Source organism: Coturnix japonica, chromosome 1 (genome assembly GCF_054131305.1).
Source record: "Coturnix japonica strain WE chromosome 1, WE-NBRP24, whole genome shotgun sequence".
NCBI classification, from domain to species: domain Eukaryota; kingdom Metazoa; phylum Chordata; class Aves; order Galliformes; family Phasianidae; genus Coturnix; species Coturnix japonica.
Window position 1 is genome coordinate 77,501,516 of NC_140663.1, and position 19,342 is coordinate 77,520,857.

At 40.1% G+C, this 19,342-nt stretch overlaps 2 protein-coding genes across 10 annotated transcripts in view; one reads left to right on the top strand and one right to left on the bottom strand.

Moving 5' to 3' along the window:
- FILIP1L (filamin A interacting protein 1 like) overlaps window positions 1–17,187 on the top strand; it is a 177,759-nt gene extending 160,572 nt beyond the window's left edge. For 6 of the 9 annotated variants that reach the window (XM_015876727.3, XM_085525307.1, XM_015876780.3 and 3 more), the window contains 3 exons: window positions 803–3,557; window positions 13,714–13,898; window positions 15,070–17,187. In XM_015876727.3, the coding sequence (XP_015732213.2) occupies window positions 803–3,557; window positions 13,714–13,898; window positions 15,070–15,160 (3,031 nt within the window). In that variant the 3' untranslated portion in view covers window positions 15,161–17,187. Of the gene's footprint in view, window positions 1–802; window positions 3,919–13,713; window positions 13,899–15,069 lie in introns of those variants that run through there. The other 3 variants (XM_032447722.2, XM_085525340.1, XM_085525347.1) reach the window with 2 other exon arrangements.
- The window catches only part of CMSS1 (cms1 ribosomal small subunit homolog), a 206,304-nt gene extending 187,054 nt beyond the window's left edge, over window positions 1–19,250 (bottom strand). The window contains exon 1 of the mRNA XM_015876868.2: window positions 19,156–19,250. Coding sequence (XP_015732354.2) covers window positions 19,156–19,216 — 61 coding nt within the window. The 5' untranslated portion in view covers window positions 19,217–19,250. The remainder of the gene's footprint in view (window positions 1–19,155) is intronic.
- Window positions 19,251–19,342: the final 92 nt, after the last annotated feature.

Consider the following 19,342-nt stretch of genomic DNA (forward strand, 5'->3'; position numbering starts at 1 on the left):
AAGTTTCAAGAGTCCTATAAGGTACGGATGCTCTTCAGTGCATCTTCGAAGTTTTAATATGGGACCAAATCTGAATCCAGCGGGGAGCAAGAAAGTTTGGCCTTCTTACATTCACAACCTAAACCCCTGTTTATCTCTTGACAGAAGATTTTTGGTGTGATACAGCGTAATAGGATCTGTATCTCAGAAGACAGACTGAGAGACATTGTTTGGTTTTTGCTTTGATGCACTGTTTAGAAAGCGGCATTAGTCAGTGCATCTAACAGCCTAGTGTGGGTACATTTCCTTCACGTACTTTAACACCTGTAAGGTTTAATGATAAACATCATAAAAGATCAGGATGGTTTATAAGTAGCTCAAAGGTATTAGGTTTATAAAGCTGTAACGTATACCTGCCCTTGAGGGCTGCACTGATTTAATTTCTCAACCACTATGATTATCAAAATAACCTGTACATACACACCTAGTCTCAGGAGACAGCCAAAATCAGCATTGTTCCAGAGCAGAACATCAAACAGCTGCATTGCACTGATACCTGTCAAAAGCTAAAAATGTAATTACAGATGCATAACTGTGGAAGTTTTTAAGTGTTAATGATAATTATTCAAGTGTCCACTATAAAGGAAATCTGAGTAGAAAAGCTAGGACCTATAGGATCTTCCTTATGACACTACAAGGAGAGGTCTGCTTCTAGTTACAAGTGAATGTTCAAGCACATCTGGCAGATGTCATAATATTTCAAGTGTGTTTTTAAATGCCTGTTGAAATGGCTTCAAAATATTCTTTTATTTCCTCTCCCTAGACTGAAAAAGCTTCTTGAACAAGAAACAGCATATCAAGAAAAAAAAGAGAAGGAAAACAACAAGAAAATAGCTAAACTGAAAGAAGAATTGACTAAACTGAAATCCTTTGCTTTAATGGTTGTGGATGAACAGCAAAGACTCACTGAGCAATTGAATCAACAAAGTCAAAAAATTCAAGAGTTAACCACTTCTGCAGACCAAGCACATGAGAAACTCGCTTTTGCTGAAGCAAAAGCTCAAGAGCAAGAACAGAAAGCCAGCAGGCTGGAGGCTGAACTTCAAGTCCAAAGCAGTAAGGTTTCCCAAGATCAAGAAGCGATGATGGCCAAACTAACCAATGAAGACAGCCAGAATCGTCAGCTCCGGTTAAAACTGAATGCACTCAGCCGGCAAATTGATGAGCTGGAAGAGACCAATAAATCTTTAAGAAAAGCAGAAGATGAACTGCAAGACCTAAGGGATAAGATAAATAAGGGAGAATATGGGAACTCCACTCTTATGTCTGAAGTGGAGGAGTTAAGGAAACGGCTGCTGGAGATGGAAGGAAAAGATGAAGAGCTCATAAAAATGGAAGATCAGTGCAGAGAACTTAATAAAAAGTTAGAAAAAGAAGCATCGCAGAGCAAGAACCTTAAAGGGGAAGTTGACAAACTTAACAAAAGAATTATGGAGCTGGAGAAATTAGAGGATGCTTTCAGCAAAAGCAAACAGGAATGCTACTCCCTGAAATGCAACCTAGAAAGAGAAAAAATGGTAACTAAACAGCTGTCCCTTGAGCTGGAAGGCTTAAAAGCTAGAGTTGGAGAGCTCGAAGCAATTGAAAGCAAGTTAGAAAAAACCGAGTCCACGCTTAAAGAAGATTTAACAAAGCTGAAGACTCTAACAGTGATGCTTGTGGATGAAAGAAAAACTATGAGTGAAAAAATAAAGCAAACAGAAGAAAAGCTGGAAACTGCAACTTCTCAGCTCCAGGTAGAAAAAAATAAAGTGATGTCCATTACAGAAAAACTAATTGAGGAAAGTAAAAAGGCACTGAAATCAAAATCTGATGCAGAGGAAAAAGTGTCCAGTGTCACAAAAGAAAGAGATGAACTGAAAAACAAACTCAAAGCAGAAGAGGAGAAAGGAAGCGATCTTGCTTCCAAAGTAAATATTCTAAGAAAAAGACTTCAGTCACTGGAAGCTGTTGAAAAAGAATTTCTTAAAAATAAGCTTAAAGAGACTACTAAATCCAGCACTTCCCTGCAGCAGGAGAACAACAAAATCAAAGAGCTTTCTCAAGAAGTCGAGGGGCTTAAGCAGAAGCTGAAAGAAATGAAGGCCATAGAAGATGATCTTATGAAAACCGAAGATGAATTTGAGTCTCTAGAAAGAAGATATGTCAATGAACGGGACAAAGCCAAGCTCCTGTCAGAAGAGCTGGAGGCTGTCAAAATGGAAGTAGCTAGGTACAAACTAACAGAAAAGGCAGAGTCCAATCAAGAGCAGCGTCTTTTTAAGAAGCTCAAAGAAGAAGAAGCGAAATCAAGTCACCTTTCCAGAGAAGTAGATGCACTGAAAGAGAAAATGCATGAATACATGGCAACAGAAGACCTACTCTGTCACCTCCGAGGTGATCATACAGTCTTACAGAAGAAACTCATCCAGCAAGAAAACAAGAACAGGGAGTTAGCAAGAGAAATGGAAAGCCTCACCAAAGAGTTGGAGAGGTACAGACGTTTCAGTAAGAGCCACAGAGCCGGTGTTAATGGAAGACGGATTTCTGACTTGCAAGTTTTCTCTAAAGAAGTCCAGACAGATCCTGCTGACAATGAACCGCCCGATTACAAAACACTCATGCCTTTAGAGCGAGCAGTCATAAATGGGCAGCTGTATGAAGACAGTGACAATGAGGACAAAGTTAGCAATGAGGAGGAGCAGTCGGTGTCTTTCAGAAGCAACTCATCCATCGGGAATGCCAGGCACAAGAAATTATGGATCCCTTGGATGAAGTCCAAAGAAAGCCACCACCAAAATGGAAAGATTCATACAAAGCAAAATGGAAACTGTGCACAGGCTGGTGACCTAGTGCTAAGCCATACACCTGGCCAACCTCTGCACATAAAAGTAACTCCGGACCATGGACAGAACACAGCAACACTCGAAATAACAAGTCCTAACACTGAAAGTCCTCACTCCTATACAAGCACAGCAGTTATACCTAACTGTGGCACTCCCAAACAAAGAATAACTATTATTCAAAATGCCTCCTTTGCTCCTGTAAAGTCAAAAGTATCAGAAGGTTACATGAGCCCAGAGCAAGCCATTTCTCCCATTACTATGGCTGCTTTTGCAAGATCTCAAACTCCTGACTCATGTGGTTCCTTAACGCCTGAAAGAACAATGTCCCCTTTGGCTTTACCAGGCTCAAGTTCTCAGGAACAAATGCTCTCCTCAGAGCCTTTGGAAATGGGAGCCAAGCATGCCGTTTTCAGAGTATCCCCTGACAGGCAGTCGTCATGGCAGTTTCAGAGATCTAACAGCACGGGATCAAGTGTAATAACTACTGAGGATAACAAAATCCACATCCACTTAGGAAGTCCTTACGTCCAAGCTCTCACCGGTTCCAAGACCGTCAGCCCTTGTACCCCAGTGCAAGATAACAGAACTCCAGCACTAGCTAATGGAATACCCACTAAGCCCACCAATAAAATCACCAGCAGTATTACTATCACACCAACAGCCACTCCTCTCCCACGGCAATCACAAATTACAGTAAGTAATGTCTATAACTGACCCTCATCCATGCTGACACCCTTACCAGCAATCCATCCTGTTTTTCATCCCAGCAAGAATTATTTGGAACAGCCCTTGTCCTATAGGAGAGATCTGTGCATGAACTTTACAACAGTATACGAAACTAACGTTAAGTTTTGCCTGCTTAGTGTTATCAAGTGTGCACTTACTGTATATCTTCTAATTGAAATACAGTTATGTAAAATATCTAGTCTTGCACTTGTATAAATGCATCTTTATGTATTTCCATTTTCAAAATAACTCACATTACTTTTGACTGCAACTTGCCTTGGTGAAATATTTTAACATTACAAAAACAGTAAATAATTGATTATTTTTATCATTGCTTGCAGAACATTTTTGGTTCCTTTGTGTGTGTGTGTGTGTTTGTATTTTTATTTTATTTTATTTTGCATGTATGGAACAATTTGAATTAAGCCATAATATTGCCTGCTAACGTCAGAAAAGACTTAACTTGTTACCTTCCGTTTCTTCCAAATCCCTCCTAGCGCTCTCATTTCAGATAATTATCATTATATCACACACACAATCAAAATAACATGTATTGTATCTTGTGTCAGATTTATGATGCATAAACGATATGTTCCAGACCAAGACAACCACTTTTTATCCCCATCCTTTTATAAAATCTCTTTTTATAACTTCATGTAAACCCTAATTCCCTCCCAATAAGGCAAATGTTTGTGTTTTTTTTTTCCAATACAACAGAAAAATTACTATCATTTAAGTACACTGTAAAAGAATTAACAGAAATACATTTCTAAGAGGTAATGGTAAAGGGAATGCATTCACATACAACACTCGAATTTCATCTAAGCTCTTCATTATCACTCCAACATGCTATATAAGTACACTGAAGGAGAAACAAGATTAGCAACTGTGATCCACCATCATATTTTACACATAATAGGCAGAGGAAGCTCAACTGAAGTAGTAAGAAGTAGCACTAGACCACCTCTCTGAACACATGGACCTCTAGTACTAGGGTAAATACCATACAAAGTACAGCCAAAAGCAGGTTAAGATATTTCAGTGATGGACATGGTATTAGTGCGTAAGAAAAGGACAGAAACATAAACAGTGCTGTCTCAGTTTACATATGGGCCAAATAGCAAACTGTAACCTCCTAGAAAACACTGCAAGTAGTAAACCAGCTTCACACTGAATGTAAATCAAGCCAAAAGACCTGAAATGCACTTTCAGATCACAAAAGCTGTCTTAAAAAAAAATGTGAATTTGGAAAGGCAGCCTCTAATTCTAAAGAAGTGCCTAAGTAACTTATGTTCAGGTGTGGAAGGACTGGAATTAATATAAAATCTTATCGACAAGGAAGTTTGCATGTAAGGACAAAGTTCCTATTCATTTCTTCACTAAACCTGTATCATTATTCTGCTTACATTATCTGGAGTTTAAAAAAAAATCCTATCTGCAGTATAATTTAGCAGCTGATTCGGCAAAGGACTTTGGCACACACTTTAACATAACAAAGGGACTTTTATTGAACAGGAATCCAAATGGTTACAACCGTAGGTAATAGCTGATATTTGAAGGAATAGCTTCTATTGAAAAGCAAAGCCCACCACCCACACACACTTCTTCTAGGTTAAATCAGTGATAGGAAGAAAAATTATGAAGTTACAGATTTTGTGATTGGAACTCAATGTAGCAAATGTACGTGGAGGTCCCCTGATGATCCTTGAGGTCCCTTCTAGCTTAAGCCATTCTATGACTCTGTGATACTACAGCTGAGCAGCAGAAACTTTAAAGTCAAAATGTGGGATGGTATAAGTCTAGCTTAATGTCATGAATAGCTTCAAGAACTGCTGTATCGGGTTATCAAGCTTCAGAAGAGGTCCTTCACACTAGATTTGTTTCAGTTTATCATCGCTGACTTGAAATGATTCTGTGATTCTATGGGTCAGAAGAAATGAACGGTCTCATCCTGCAGGACATTGCAAGTTGGCGCCCACCAACTTCAGCAGAGGTTGCTGATATAGACAGTAGCAAGCACTCAGGCAAGCCAAGATGATAACTTGATTTTTATAATAAATTTACTATAACCGTGCCAATTATATGAACAGGTAACTTTCTTACATTCACTTTACACATTATTAACTGAAAGGCTCATCCAAAATTGAAAAGCAGAAGCAGTCCATTCAGAACGCATTCTCTGCACGTCTAGAATCTGGAATACTGCATGTTCTGTTGATTGATACCCAAGATCTCTGCAGGGGCATGTTATAAGCATGGTACTGAGTAACTGTGCCTGAAGTGCATACTTGACAGCGTACTAATGGATGCCAGATTCTCTACAAATTAAAGGATAAACAACTGTCCTTCAGAAACGCTACCATTTTCTTCAATCAGACTTTAAAGCCTTGTGGGAAAAATATTTCACTTTATAGCCGTGTTCAAAATGTACAGAAATGTGTTATTAACTACCTGCCCATCTATGACAATGTCTTTGAAAGACATCACAAAACAGGACATAATAGCAAAAAGTGCATTTAGACTTTTGGACAGTTCCCAAGATACTATGAATAAGGACTTCACAATCTAAAGTTAAGTTTTCAATACAAAGCCTAGGCCAAAGTTCACAACGCTTTTAAGTTTAATCATTAAACAGGACCGAACTTCTGCTCCTGTCTCAGTACTTCTGCTGGTGGTTTACCGGGAACTGTCCAATTAACAAAACACAAAGGAATTAGTCACACATTACCATTAATCCTCAAATAAGATGTACCAATATTACATGTAAGTAAACTTGCTACATTTCCTAAAAAACAAGCCTTGATTAAGGTACAATTATATCCCCCCATTAATTAAATAATCCACCTTAACTGACTTCACACGGGAATTTTTGTCATAGATTTTCAACATATGAAAAATACAGTTATTATCTTGCCTAATAATTTTACTTGCAAAATAGAACCTGTTCATCCCATTCAAATTCCCAATACCCGTTTCAAAATATGTAGCAGAGAAGAACATTTGCTCGAATGTACTTGTTGAGAGCAGAAACTTACACAGCTGTCTGAATAAAAACAAGCTAGCTCTATTTTCATCATGAGAAAGCATAGCTTAGAGAGTGAAACTGCAAGTGTTTACAAGTTTACTTCAAGCTGCTCAGATCAGCGCTCCTTATTTCAGATGATTTCTTTATACTGAGGGGGAATATTCACCTACTTGCTTAGCAGGCAAAGAAAGAACAGAGCAAGAGAAAAATTAAATGACATGTCTGAAAAATGATTTAAACACTGAACATAAACACCAAGTATAACTGTATTACATTTCAACCAACCAAGGCAGATTTTTCCAGGACTCAGATGCACACCGAGTGGTAAGTACTGCTGTTCTAATATTGGAAGATGAGACTTTTCAGTGTTTGCCCAATAGCCTAAAATTTGACAGATACTTACAACAGCGATATAAATAAATATTAATGGGAAATACAGTTGCAAAGAAAAAAATAACCCAAACCACTAAGTAGGGTATACCTGAGGGATTAAACAGTGAAACAGAACATAAGAACAGTTTTCAGCAGATCACAGTATCAAGCCATCCCTTTTCCAAAACAGCGTGCAGACACCTGCTCTCAGATCTACAAACCCGCTCTCTCCGCTGAGTGTCATGTTAAGTCCCCAGAAACAGAAAGGAAAAATTAAATGATAAAGGAAATGGCAGAAGTTATCAGCCTGCTTTCTCTTTTCAGTTTTAGTTCTGTAAGCAAGCAAAGGAATGCAAGTAAAGGTAGTGTAAAGGCAACAATTCAGTACTCAGCATTTCTGAGTCTTTATGCAATAAAATATTTCCTTTGAAATATTTATATATATATTTTTTGTCACAAAAAATGACAGATGAGGGAAGGGAGGTGAAGGAAGGAAGGAAAAGAGACTAAGAGCTAATAATGGTACTGAGAGTAGAGTGCCCATCCATCAGCTGAAAGGTATCTCAGGTTTAAGAAATGAATCCCACCCTCAAGTTGCTAATTCATGAATATAATTGACAAACAAATACAGGACTAGCCAGCTACACTTCCTAATTCAAAGCACAGCAGATAACATCAACATGGTACCTGGGGACTGAATGCAAGGCTGTAAGAAGAAAAAAGATCTCTATGTATGGATCTCATAAAGGCTTAAAAAACATACTTCCCACATTAAGGAAAAAATAATAAAAAGCAGAATTATAAAGTATTACTTTCTGATTAAGGCTGAGTGGATTCTGCAGGGTCAGGTGATAGAAATGGAGTACCCATTTTCCCAGGGGCCTTACCCCTAAGAACAGCTACTGAGACAGGCAAAACAATAACTGGCAACTGCCTAATCTCCAGGCTTAACTGAAGACTACCAAACATTATGTTAACAAGAAATAGAAGAGAAAAAAATCTTATGGTTCAGATACAGCAGGAGTGGGTGCGAAAATACATTTCAAAATAAGCACCAAGCAATCTAAGTGGGAAACTGCTCAAGAAAAAGGCTTTCCTTAAAAGTTTAAAACAAATGAAGTGTTTCCACAAACCTGCAGTCAGTGGCCCCCTGATGGAGCCAAATTCTGGTTGATAGCCCCTCAGCAAATGTCCCATCTATTGTGTGGACATCCAAAAAGCCTCAACTATCAGCGCTGCCAATTGCACTTGACTGTCCCCAGACTAATAAGGTAAGCACTCACGGAAAGCACATTTTGAGTGCAGCAGGAAAAGCCTGTTTCAATCAGGGACTCCGCTCTGCAGGCGCTGGCCTGACATAGCAGGGTCTTCATACAAGGATAGGCAAGAGAAGCTACTTCCCCTCTTACCCCTACCACAGGGTACTGTCCATTCAGTTATGCTGATATTACTGCTCATGAAGTAGCACTGTGAATCAGATCAAGAAACTAACCTGGATTCAAACAAACAAAAATAAGGGTTTATTTCATAACACGGCTCAAACAAGCAGCTATGTCAGCAAAACCGCTGGGACAAGCAACAAAAGATGAGACCTCTTTATACCGAAATTGCTGCCAAAGCGCTGGTCTTATCTTCTTAGATACTACCAGGACTGTCTGCAGATTTGCAATCTAGCACATAAATACATCACAAAGCACTCCAAATGTACAACCACCATTCAACAGTCCTACTAACAGCCTTCTGGGGTACTAAGAAATGACTCTCACTTCACAGCTGAGAGGAGAAGAAAAATGGGAGAAGTTAACTAAAATCCAGAATTTCTTATCTTTGACTGTCTCACACTGAAGCTTTTATAGGTGGTGCTTTATGCCATAGAAACATCAACAAACGGACAAACGGGGACAAACACAGAGGTGTTTTTTTATGTGTGTAGTATATATAAAGACTTGTCTATGTTTAAAACATGTAGCTAGTTTAATAATATAATTACATATATATTAATTGAGTAGAAAAATATACGTCTCCATGTAAAAATGGGACTCTCATTAACACACCATTAAATGTGACCTCCACAGCAGCCTGTTCCCACACAGGAAAAAGGCCCTGATGATAAAAGCACAGGGTTCTTTTTTCTCCTCCATGCAGAGTATTCTTGGACACAACCTGGTTACCTCCGTAAACTTCTTCAACATATATCATAATTTATATGAGAAAATATATTTTCACAGAGCTTTTGAGCTGATGATTTTAATACTAAGAATGCTTTCACGTTAAAAATTGCCTGTAGGTATCAGTTCAGTTCTACACACCTTTGAGAGGTGGATATTTACAAACATACAAGCACATCCCTCCCTAGATGCCCACACAATCCATACAGAATGAGACTCAATGTCAAGACTTCTACTCCACGAATGACAGCAGTGATTTAAACCGAGAGAATTGATGATCTCATAAACATATGTAAAATAACGCATTGTAGAGCTACACAAACTTTTAAGCACCAGCAGAAACATTTAAGTGTCAGCGCTGCCCTCCCATGGACAGAATTAATATTGCATGGTGCTCCGTAGACCAAAAACAACGCAGTTTCTTCTTGGCGATGGTCAAAGCCCTAATAGGGCACCTAAGAGCCTCTCTCAATTCAAGAGGCATTCCATCTCAGTAAGGGCCAGGCTGCACTGCCCTGTGAGTCCAGGTCAGTCCTTCCCCTAGGAGAAATCCTAGGACCCCCAACACAAACTCACCTTTCCCTGTGCCTTGTCATCTGTCTATTCCAAAATGAGCCTATAACTACCTTACGTTTCAAGATTACCGTATTTCCCAGTGAGGATGTCCCATGGCAGAACTTTAGTAATTAGGAATTCCAATTTGGTCCCCGACTCTGTCCAACACTTTTTCTTTACCCCACCATCAGAAAGTAGATGTAAGCTTGGGTGTTCAGCAAACAACACCATGGTGGCACGTGAGTACAGTTCATCATGTATATGTTAGTTATTTCTAATCTTAATGTAAGTCTTTCTGTCAAATAACTTCATGTTGTTGAAATCACGGGTACTGTAATGGGCCTACTGTCAGCAAAACAGTAGAAATCATAGGAAACTGAGCACAGAAGGGACCTCAGGACATTTTTCTACCCATTTTCCTGTTACACTTCGACCTAAACCATTCTTGGCCCCTCCTGTTCTAAAACTTCTGCAATGATAATTTCTCAGTAACCCCAGGAATCTGTAATGGGGCTGAAGCTTTCTTGCCACTAAAAGACTTGCTAATTTGTAAACTGAATTCCCTTTGCTGAACTTGATATCCAGTTTTTGTTTCCTGTCCTCCCATTGGAATTGGAGAACTACTTTCTCAGCAGCAGCCTTTCACATATTAGAAAGCAATTAACATATCTTTCTTCACTTCTGTTTTCTCCAGGTTAAACAAACCCAGTCGCTTTCCCACCTAATAGCTCAAGTACTGCAGCTATACAGATCACTAATTATTTCCCCACTGCACAGCTATTTATAATGGTGTGTGTTATTTCTAAAAATGCAATTCCCCAAGCTAGACAGTACTCTGGCTGAGGTCTAACCAATATTAATAAGGACTACTGACCCTGCTATCTGAATATAGTCATGCACACAATCCAGTCGCATAAAAGGAAATACAGAGCAACTGAGAAATTTCCCACTGGATTCCAAGAAGATGGATGCCAGGACATAGTGAAAGAAAAGGAAATAGTCAAATGCCCTGTGCAGCTCAAGGGGCCCAAGTGAAAATTTCAGCCTAAAACATCTTGCATAGACACCAAAGGGAATATTTAGTTTTGCCACTCCATCTTAACTCATCCTCACTTGCAGACCTGGCTTAGGTTCTGTCTGCATTCAGTCATCCAGGAATAAGCTGCAGTCTGGCAAGCAGCTCACTCTTGCACGTGCAGACATCTGGGTTTCTGTGTAAGGGCTTTTCAGCACCATCCCCTGGCCACTTTCATTTATGTTGCATATGATTCTTTCTACTGCTGAAATTTGTTAAACTAAAAAATCTAAGGAGTGAGAGAGAACCGGATCTGAAGTTACTTCTCCTAGACACAGTTCTACAACAACACCAGAAAGATAAGTGAGAAAGCCTACTGCAGAAGCGTGACATCTTCCCTTCTTTTCAAACAAATACAGTTCAAACAGGAAACAAAGCATGTACCGCATTTCCAGAGCAAAATGAGATTAGGACCAAAGGCACAACTACTTCAGCAGCACATAAACAGGTGTATATCCACATGCACACCTGTCTTAGCCCCTCCCCAGAAAACCAGCACAGCATTGTGGCAGAACGCCTGATGGCCCGTGTCTATAACTGATAAGTTGCCTCTGTGTCCTTAGGAAAGAATGAAGGGTACGTGGAATGTAAATACTGGTATGTCCGAGCAAACCTTCTCAGCCAACTTCCTGAAGTTACAAAAGGGCATTTTCACAGTTGTGTGTGAAATTTTCACAGTTGTGTGTGAAATCTGACAGCTGTCACCTGTGAAGTGTTTATTCTGATCCCTGAAATGCCCACTGCCATCCACTGTGGGATAACAAACACCTGCACCCCATATAAGTTCTCAGGGTAATGCCCTTTCTCTCGCCTGCTCCTACTTCAGGTGATTGACAGCAACAATAGAAGCCAATTTAAAACTGAAGAAGTTAAAAAACCTTTATGAAACAGCAGTTTTCTCGTACCTTAGATCATTTCTTTACCTACTTATTTAATCCACCCTCAAATTAGTAAAATAATGTTACTCTTACAGATAGACATGCTCCATAACCTAATAATTTCAAAAGCATGACTAGTTTAATGTCTTTGCTTTACTGTTGCTGTAATTATTTGCCTATATTTGCATAAGTGCATCTACAGATACTGAAATAAAGAAAAAACATACAACTGCTAAAATCTTATCCAGGGAGCTAGAAACAATTTCTAGGAGTGTTCTGAGAGCACTGATGGAAATGGAAAAGAGGAGTATGAAAGGCAGTTCAACCTGGTTTTTGAAGGATCAATGTCATATTTCCTCTTCCATCACTTAGAAAGGAAGCAAATAGAAGTGTCTTCCAAATGAGAACTCAAGGAGCTGTAACTTAACACCGATTATGAACACGTAGCTGGCAAGTTGAGGAAACAAGTAGATGGCAATGAAGAATGGGGTAGACACAAAACCATTCTTCTTGATGGAAGAAATGGATTGGTAAAAAGGATTGAAAAAAATCTGAGGACATTCTTGGTGTGCACACAGACTACCCATAAATAGCTAAGAGCTAAATAACAAACTGAAAAGGCCACCAATATCTTCATACAGTTTTTTAGTCATGTAGTTCTCCCTAAAAATATACGAGCATGTCATGTCTACTGTACCTGCATACAGGCCTTTAGATCAAGTAGTAGGGAAAGCACTAAGAGGACTGTTCAGAAATCTTCACTACGCAATGAAATAAGTGAAGTCTTTGATATAAAGTTGTTTCCAAGTACTTTCCAAACAAATTCCACATAACGCCACCCCCTCTTTACAGGTACAGTCACAGACACAGCAGCTTAAGCACTTCTCTAGTCAACTGCCCCCAAATATTCTTGCAACTCACAGCAGAGTCACTAAGTCAAGTAGCAAGCTTAAGAAAAATAAAGTTGAATCACTGATCTAGCTATACACATAATAAAAGTCAACAACTTAAATATCAGCCTAAGTGTTTGCCTTAAATTTAAGTTATTCACCCCTTTCTCTCTATAATTTGTATTAGGAATGATGAAAAAAACAGTTTTTAAGAGATGAAAAAGGAGGGAGAGAGCTAGGTGAATAGTTTGTTAGATCCCTGCCTATAACAGAAATCACGGTGATACAGTCAAATACAGTCCAATTGCAGATGTGCACGTTTAGTCATCCTAACATAGACACTTACCATTGGTATAAATCATTTGCATGGGGAAAAGAAATTGTGTTTTTTTCCCTTTCGTGATAACAATCTGAGTGATTACATGCAAAATTCGTTTTCAAATGCATCTCCTTTTTCAATTCAGCATTTAATTAAAAGTTTCAGTTCGGCTATAGTTAAATAACGATGCATTACAAACCCGCAAACTTTGCTGCCACCTAGAGGTAAAATCTTGCAAAGACCACAAAGCAAAGAAAAAGACATGATCTTTCTCATTTTCAAGGCCAAACGCTTTCCCTTCTCAGTGTATAGATTAAAGCTACAAATTAATACTTTCTGATTTCAAAAATAAAAATATGAAACAAGTTACACTGTTAGACCTAGCATTGGTTCAGACCTCAGAATTCCAGTGCCTTTCTGAGGTTGGATATCAGGTTGGATGTTAGGAAAGATGTCAGAATGAGTGGTGAGGCAATGGCTCAGGCTGCCCAGGGGAGTGGTGGAGTCACCGTCCCTGGAGGTGTTAAAGAGTCATGTAGATGTGGCACTGAGGGACATGGTTAGAGGGCATGGTGGGGGTGGGTTGATGGTTGGACTAAATGATCTCAAAGGTCTTTTGCAACCACAATGGTTCTGTGAATCTATTTTCCCTTAGGTGGATCATGAATAAGGGAAACAGTGTTACATTCTCATTACCAATGAGGGTAAGGAAGTTCAGGCAGACAGTTCTAAGTGAGAGCAACATGTTTAATTACATGAAGTGGAAAAGAACAGTAAAGTGCTAAGCGTACAACCAACGTCTCCTCCTAACATGACCTTTTGTTTGTTCATTTACTTCAAGATTACTGATGCTTTCCGTCAATCAGCTCCAACTCGGATTCCCAAACCAAAGCCAACAAATGCAACTAAACTACCTGTCAGAATCCCTTCTGGACATGTCAACAAGCCACTTCAAGACAGCAGTTCTGGAAAGCTACATATTATAAGGACTGTGTCTAAAACCTGCCTTCACAGCGGAGGGAGAAGGTAAATTGTTTTCTATCATCTATGATGCGGGTTTAAGCAATTGAACCTTTATTTCCATTGGGGTGAAGTCTGAAATCATCCACATGGTCAGTAGGTTAACAGTCACCAATTATAGTTGTATAGGTGTATAGGAATTATTATTATAATTCCAGAACATGGCCCTTGCAGACAAGAAACAAATGAGATACCAATCAGTTTTGACATGTTCCACAAACAGCAACACCAATTTTGCCTCTACAGATTCATGCAACAAACTACATGAAACAGGGTTGAACAAGGGAACGTTTCATTTTCAGTCAGTCTAGTAAAGAAGTGCTTCAATCTGGGTGTTTTATGTTAGCTAGCAAAGAAAAAATGGAGAGGGATGGAAAAAATTGACTCTTTTATAATGCATAGAGCTTCAAGAAGTTTTAAGTTCCTTGCTGTGCCAAACATCACTTTAGAAACATAACCTGAAGACAAACAATTCTCAGTGAGTTGATTTGCCCCACTTGTGTTAGTGTAGACATTACCTTTAGAGAACAGCTGCAAAACTGAGATTGACATTGCTTGTATTAGTTATTTTAGCTGTCATTCTTTTATCTGGAATACAGTATTTAGATTTCAGTTCACTTAAACAGTATTGGTTGAAACTGATCAAAATTTGTGTCAAGTATAACAATACTTGTGACTGTAAAGAAGTGCAACTGTGTTATTTCGGTCCTCTGCAATTCTGCCCCTCCCTTTCAGTTGCCCACTAGCATGGAAAAAGGACAGTTACAGTCATATCTTCTAGTGAAGTTTATTTAAGCCAAATCAATTCTTTGCACAAGTAGTTCTTGCTCACCCATGAAATAATTGAGGTACAACTTCTTTTAAAGACTTAAAATTCACTCAAATTTCCTGCCAACCAAGACAAACAAAAAAATCAAATGCTAAAAGAGGCTCCACGTTTGTTCTTAGTTTTTAGTTATCTGCAAATAACTAAAAAAAAAATAGCAATTGGTGTCCTAACAAGAAAATTCCTGACTGTTTTATTGTCAAAAGTTAAAACTAACAAGGTACTATTACTGCAAGTAACTCTACCGCAGGAATTCCATAATACCAACTAACCCGAGTTACTGTTTTAGAATATAAGACTTAATTTATTTCCCTGGTATTAATGTCTCCCTCATTCTTCTTCCCCTAACAGAGTGCATTCCAACAGTCTAAATGGCTCAACTGATAATTTGTGGGAAAGCTCCTTTCACATAGGTCTTTCTTTAAGAACTGCCAAATCCTAATCCCTAAATAAAGCAAAAGCTGGTGGTGATCGCAACATCACAGCCAGAATTGGGACCGTTTTGCTGAAGCAAAAAGAGCTTTTGATGCGTTCGGTTACCCAATTTGTTTCCCTTTTATTTCACAGCTAAATGTTTAACTTAGCCACTGAGCCAGTACAACACATTAGCACTCCTGCGGGACTATTTTTACAAACCCACAACAGAAACCTATGGCTCCCTCAACAGCCTCACAAGAAATTCTCTATGGGTAGTTAAAAAAAGTGAAGGTTTCAAAAGATCGGCCTACCAAAACCTTATTTCAGCATGTGCCTTACAAGACACATTTTGGCAAAGAACAGAAATCAAGAAAAGCCTCTTCTACATTAAAAAGAGAAGCACTCCAATGTAATTCACTAAATCTACAGCTAACAATAAGGTTCTGAAGCTACACGTGGCATATGCTCTGGTCCGAATAAAGCTCACTGAAGCACTCCGTGATATGTTCTGCAAGATACGGAACAAGCGTGTGTGATGCAAAGAAGTACAGTGGTTTCCAAAAAGCAGCTGACAGCCTGACATGCTCATCAGACAGATGAGAAGAGGAGCATCAGCACAGTAACAGCTTTCATCAGAAAGGACAGCAGCTGATGGATGAGCCAAAGGAAAGAGAGAAAACTCTCCGTACACAGGCCTGCTCACCAACAGATCCCAGCTCTGATCACGCAACAAATCTCTCAATAATTGAGCTACAATGAACAGCCCACTTCTCAGTAACTGCAAAGCCCACATAACAAACTGATGCCACTTGGCACCATTTGTTACCAGCCTACAAACAGAACATAAAAACTTATGGGTAAAAAAAAAATGAATTCCCACAACTTCCTTTGATTTAGAGCATACAAATGGTAGCACTGTCAGATCATCATTCACAGTACAATATTATACTCCATACCTGTTTTTACTACTGGCGTAAAAGAGTTTCCATGTCTTTTGCTTTGACATGGGATGATACAATTCATTTCAACTTACAAGGGACAAGATCCATACAGCTTTTTTCCTTAAGGATGTAAAAGGACTGACAAGGACAGATACTACAGTCTTACGGGATAAAGGAAGACAAGGAAAGCACAGAGAATGAAAGACAAGGAATAGCAGCAGAAAAAAAGAGGCAACTGGAAGAATTTCTGGAAAATAAAAGCCTGTCCCCCTCCCTCAGCCTGCCGGGAGATGCAGCACACCTGTAATAGGCAAGAGAGACATTGTAATGCTGTTAGAAGAGCTCTGTTCATGGAGAGACAAGGAAACAGCTGGTGTCTTACCCCAGCACTAAACAAACTCCTCAGTATTCCTTCATGTCTCCTTCTAGCTCTGAGTAGAACACAAAAATGGTATTCGGTACTGCACATCACTGTGGCATGAACTGGTAAAATGGAAGGAAGGAAGCCTTGAAGTTATATGACTCGAGACACTAAAGACCTTCTACACATCTCTGAAAGCAAAAAGTATGTTGAAGAAGTTACTGGGCAAGATACTTTAGTTTGTTTCATGTGGCAAGGTAAATAGATGGCTAATCCCTTCATGCAAACATTTCTGTCCCAAAAGCGAGAGTAACTACCTTCAATTTTTAATACAGACTCTAAACAAATGGTTTCTAATGATGTGGTCAAAATCAGACTAGGGATTACTCCTACATCCATCTATTAGGATACGTGTTCTGTACCTTCATCCTCTTTTTGTGAGTCTGAACACTTTTCATACACTATTTCTTAGAAGTAGTGTCTTCCGAGTACAAATTACTAAAATGGAAGACACTGAGGAGGGCTGAGATATTGGGATGAATATTTCATTGGTCAGTTTATATTCTAGTGCTAGTTGTAAGGAACTTGGCACAAGGTAGGTATTTAAAGAATATAGTTTATTTTTTTTCCTGCTTTCTACCCATCATTGTGGCGGAGATGCTTTTTAAAATAGGTCAGCAATTGAAGTCGGATAGTTTTTTAAACAAACTATGTGTTTCACAGAAATAAACGTGATCAAATCTGTCAAAAGCTCTAGTGGGAAAATATATTCTTGTATTTCTGCTTGCACCGTACACTGCAAACCCTGACTTCCTATTTCTTGCCACTTGATCTTAATGCACTTTATAGTGTCCACAAGACGTGGTACAAACTAACAACTGATTTCACATCTGCTGTATGTGAGGAGCAGCAACACACAATAAAAATGTATGGACAGTCTTTCTATTTAACTGATGGCTTGTGACAACATAATACAACAGCAGGCTCCACATAAAGAACCTGTCAACAAATTTGCAAAGGTGGGATCTGGAGATCAGAACACATAAGTGGTGTGCACAACATTCACCTGCAATTTAAGTAGTAAAACATTCACACAGTATTTTAGGAGTTTGCTACATATAGTGCTTTTAGCACAGGGCTGTATGAGACACCTTAGCAATCCTACAACTGCAAAAATCCAGAAGAGCTGTGTGTAACTGAGAGCTGGGATCCTCAGCTCAAAGTCAGATGATTTAAGGGAAATGGTTTTAAGTTAAAAGAGGGAAGATTTAGGTTGGATGTTAGGGGGAAGTTTTTTACTAGGAGAGTGGTTAGGCCCTGGAACAGGCTGCCCAGGGAGGTTGTGGATGCCCCGTCCTTGGAGGTGTTCAAGGCCAGGTTGGACGGGGCCCTGGGCAACCTGATCTAGTAAAGGTGTATGTTTGGTGGCCCTGCCAGGCAGGGGGGTTGGAACTAATGATCCTTGAGGTCCCTTCCAACCCGGGTCATTCTGTGTGATTCTGTGATTTATCCATTATGCCAAGAGTTTATCATCCAAGGGAATAAACATTTTCCTGAAACACTCTGAGTTTCTAAAGGAAAGCTGTCAATATTAAATAAAAAGCAGTTTACCAGCCACAATAAAGGTAACTTCTAGTTGGCAGGGTGCGCACAGGGGCTTGAAGAGTCCTAAATACCTTGAGAAGAACATTTGCCATGGGAATAGAAAGTGCTTGTAGAACACAGATGAGACTGAGAATTAAAATGAAATGTTCAGCAGCCTCATTAAGGCTCGTGACCCCCTCCTTACAATATTTATGTACAGTTTCTCTCAATAGACTTTCCAAGTGCCTTTTCAAAGTAAATTGTCTGGCAGAGGCTGCCCAGAGAAGCTGTGATATCACATCCCTAGAGGCCCTCAAGGCCAGGCTGGATGAGGCCCTGAGTAGCCTGAACTGGTGGGTGGCAGCCCTACCCAAGGCACGAAATGGAAACAGTAATATTTAAGGTCCCTTCCAATCCAAACCATTCTGCGATTCTACAACAAGACACCAAGTGTAAGAGCCAGATATCATCACCATTGGGAAGAGAGACAAATTACCCTTAACACTGTGTTCAAAGAGGGGAAGAAGAAGCCATTGGGCTCCTGTCCTTTCCACAGCACATCAGTAGGGTGGTGAGTCCACATGGGTGATGCACTCAGGTACCACAGGTACTTCTCCCTCCAGAGACTCTGGGTTTAGGATTCCCAAAGCCTCACAGAACCATAAATTCGCATATGATAATGGTCATCAGCCCACATTAAGCAACACCCTTTCACAAGGCCCCGAGTTGCAGGAATTGAAGGAGCGTTTGGACACGGCACCGAGACACAGGGCTTGGGTTTGGGGCGCTCCTTCCTAGAGCCACCAGGTGGACTCGGTGATCCTTGTGTGTCCGTCCCAGCTCGGGATGCTGTGTGGTTCTATCATCAGCTAAACACGAATGGGAACGCAGCGCTGTACAGACTAAGTATCCTCATGGGGCAGCCGCCCTCAGAGCTCACAGCGTGCCGCCTTCCTCCACTCCCACCCCTCTGCATTTAAACCCACGTAAAGCGAATTTTTGCCGGGTGGCGAGAAAAAGAGGAAAACTTAAAGCGGGACGTTAAAAGCTGAGACTGGGAGGGGGGCAAACGGGAACGGGGAAACCAGCGGGCAGGGAAAGGAGGGTTCAGAGCCCACTCCGATCGCGGCGTACCTGTGCCGCCGCCTTCCCCCTTCGCCGCCTCCCACCACGGCTCGTCCAGCTCGTCCCCCATGCTGCCAGCGCCACGCGGGTTCGCCTTCCTCCCTGCCCGGCTTCCGCGCTTGGCGGTCGGCGCCTTCGCTTTGCGACAGCTTCGTAGACGGCAGGGCAGAGAGGTTGTCGCAAAGAAACAACAACA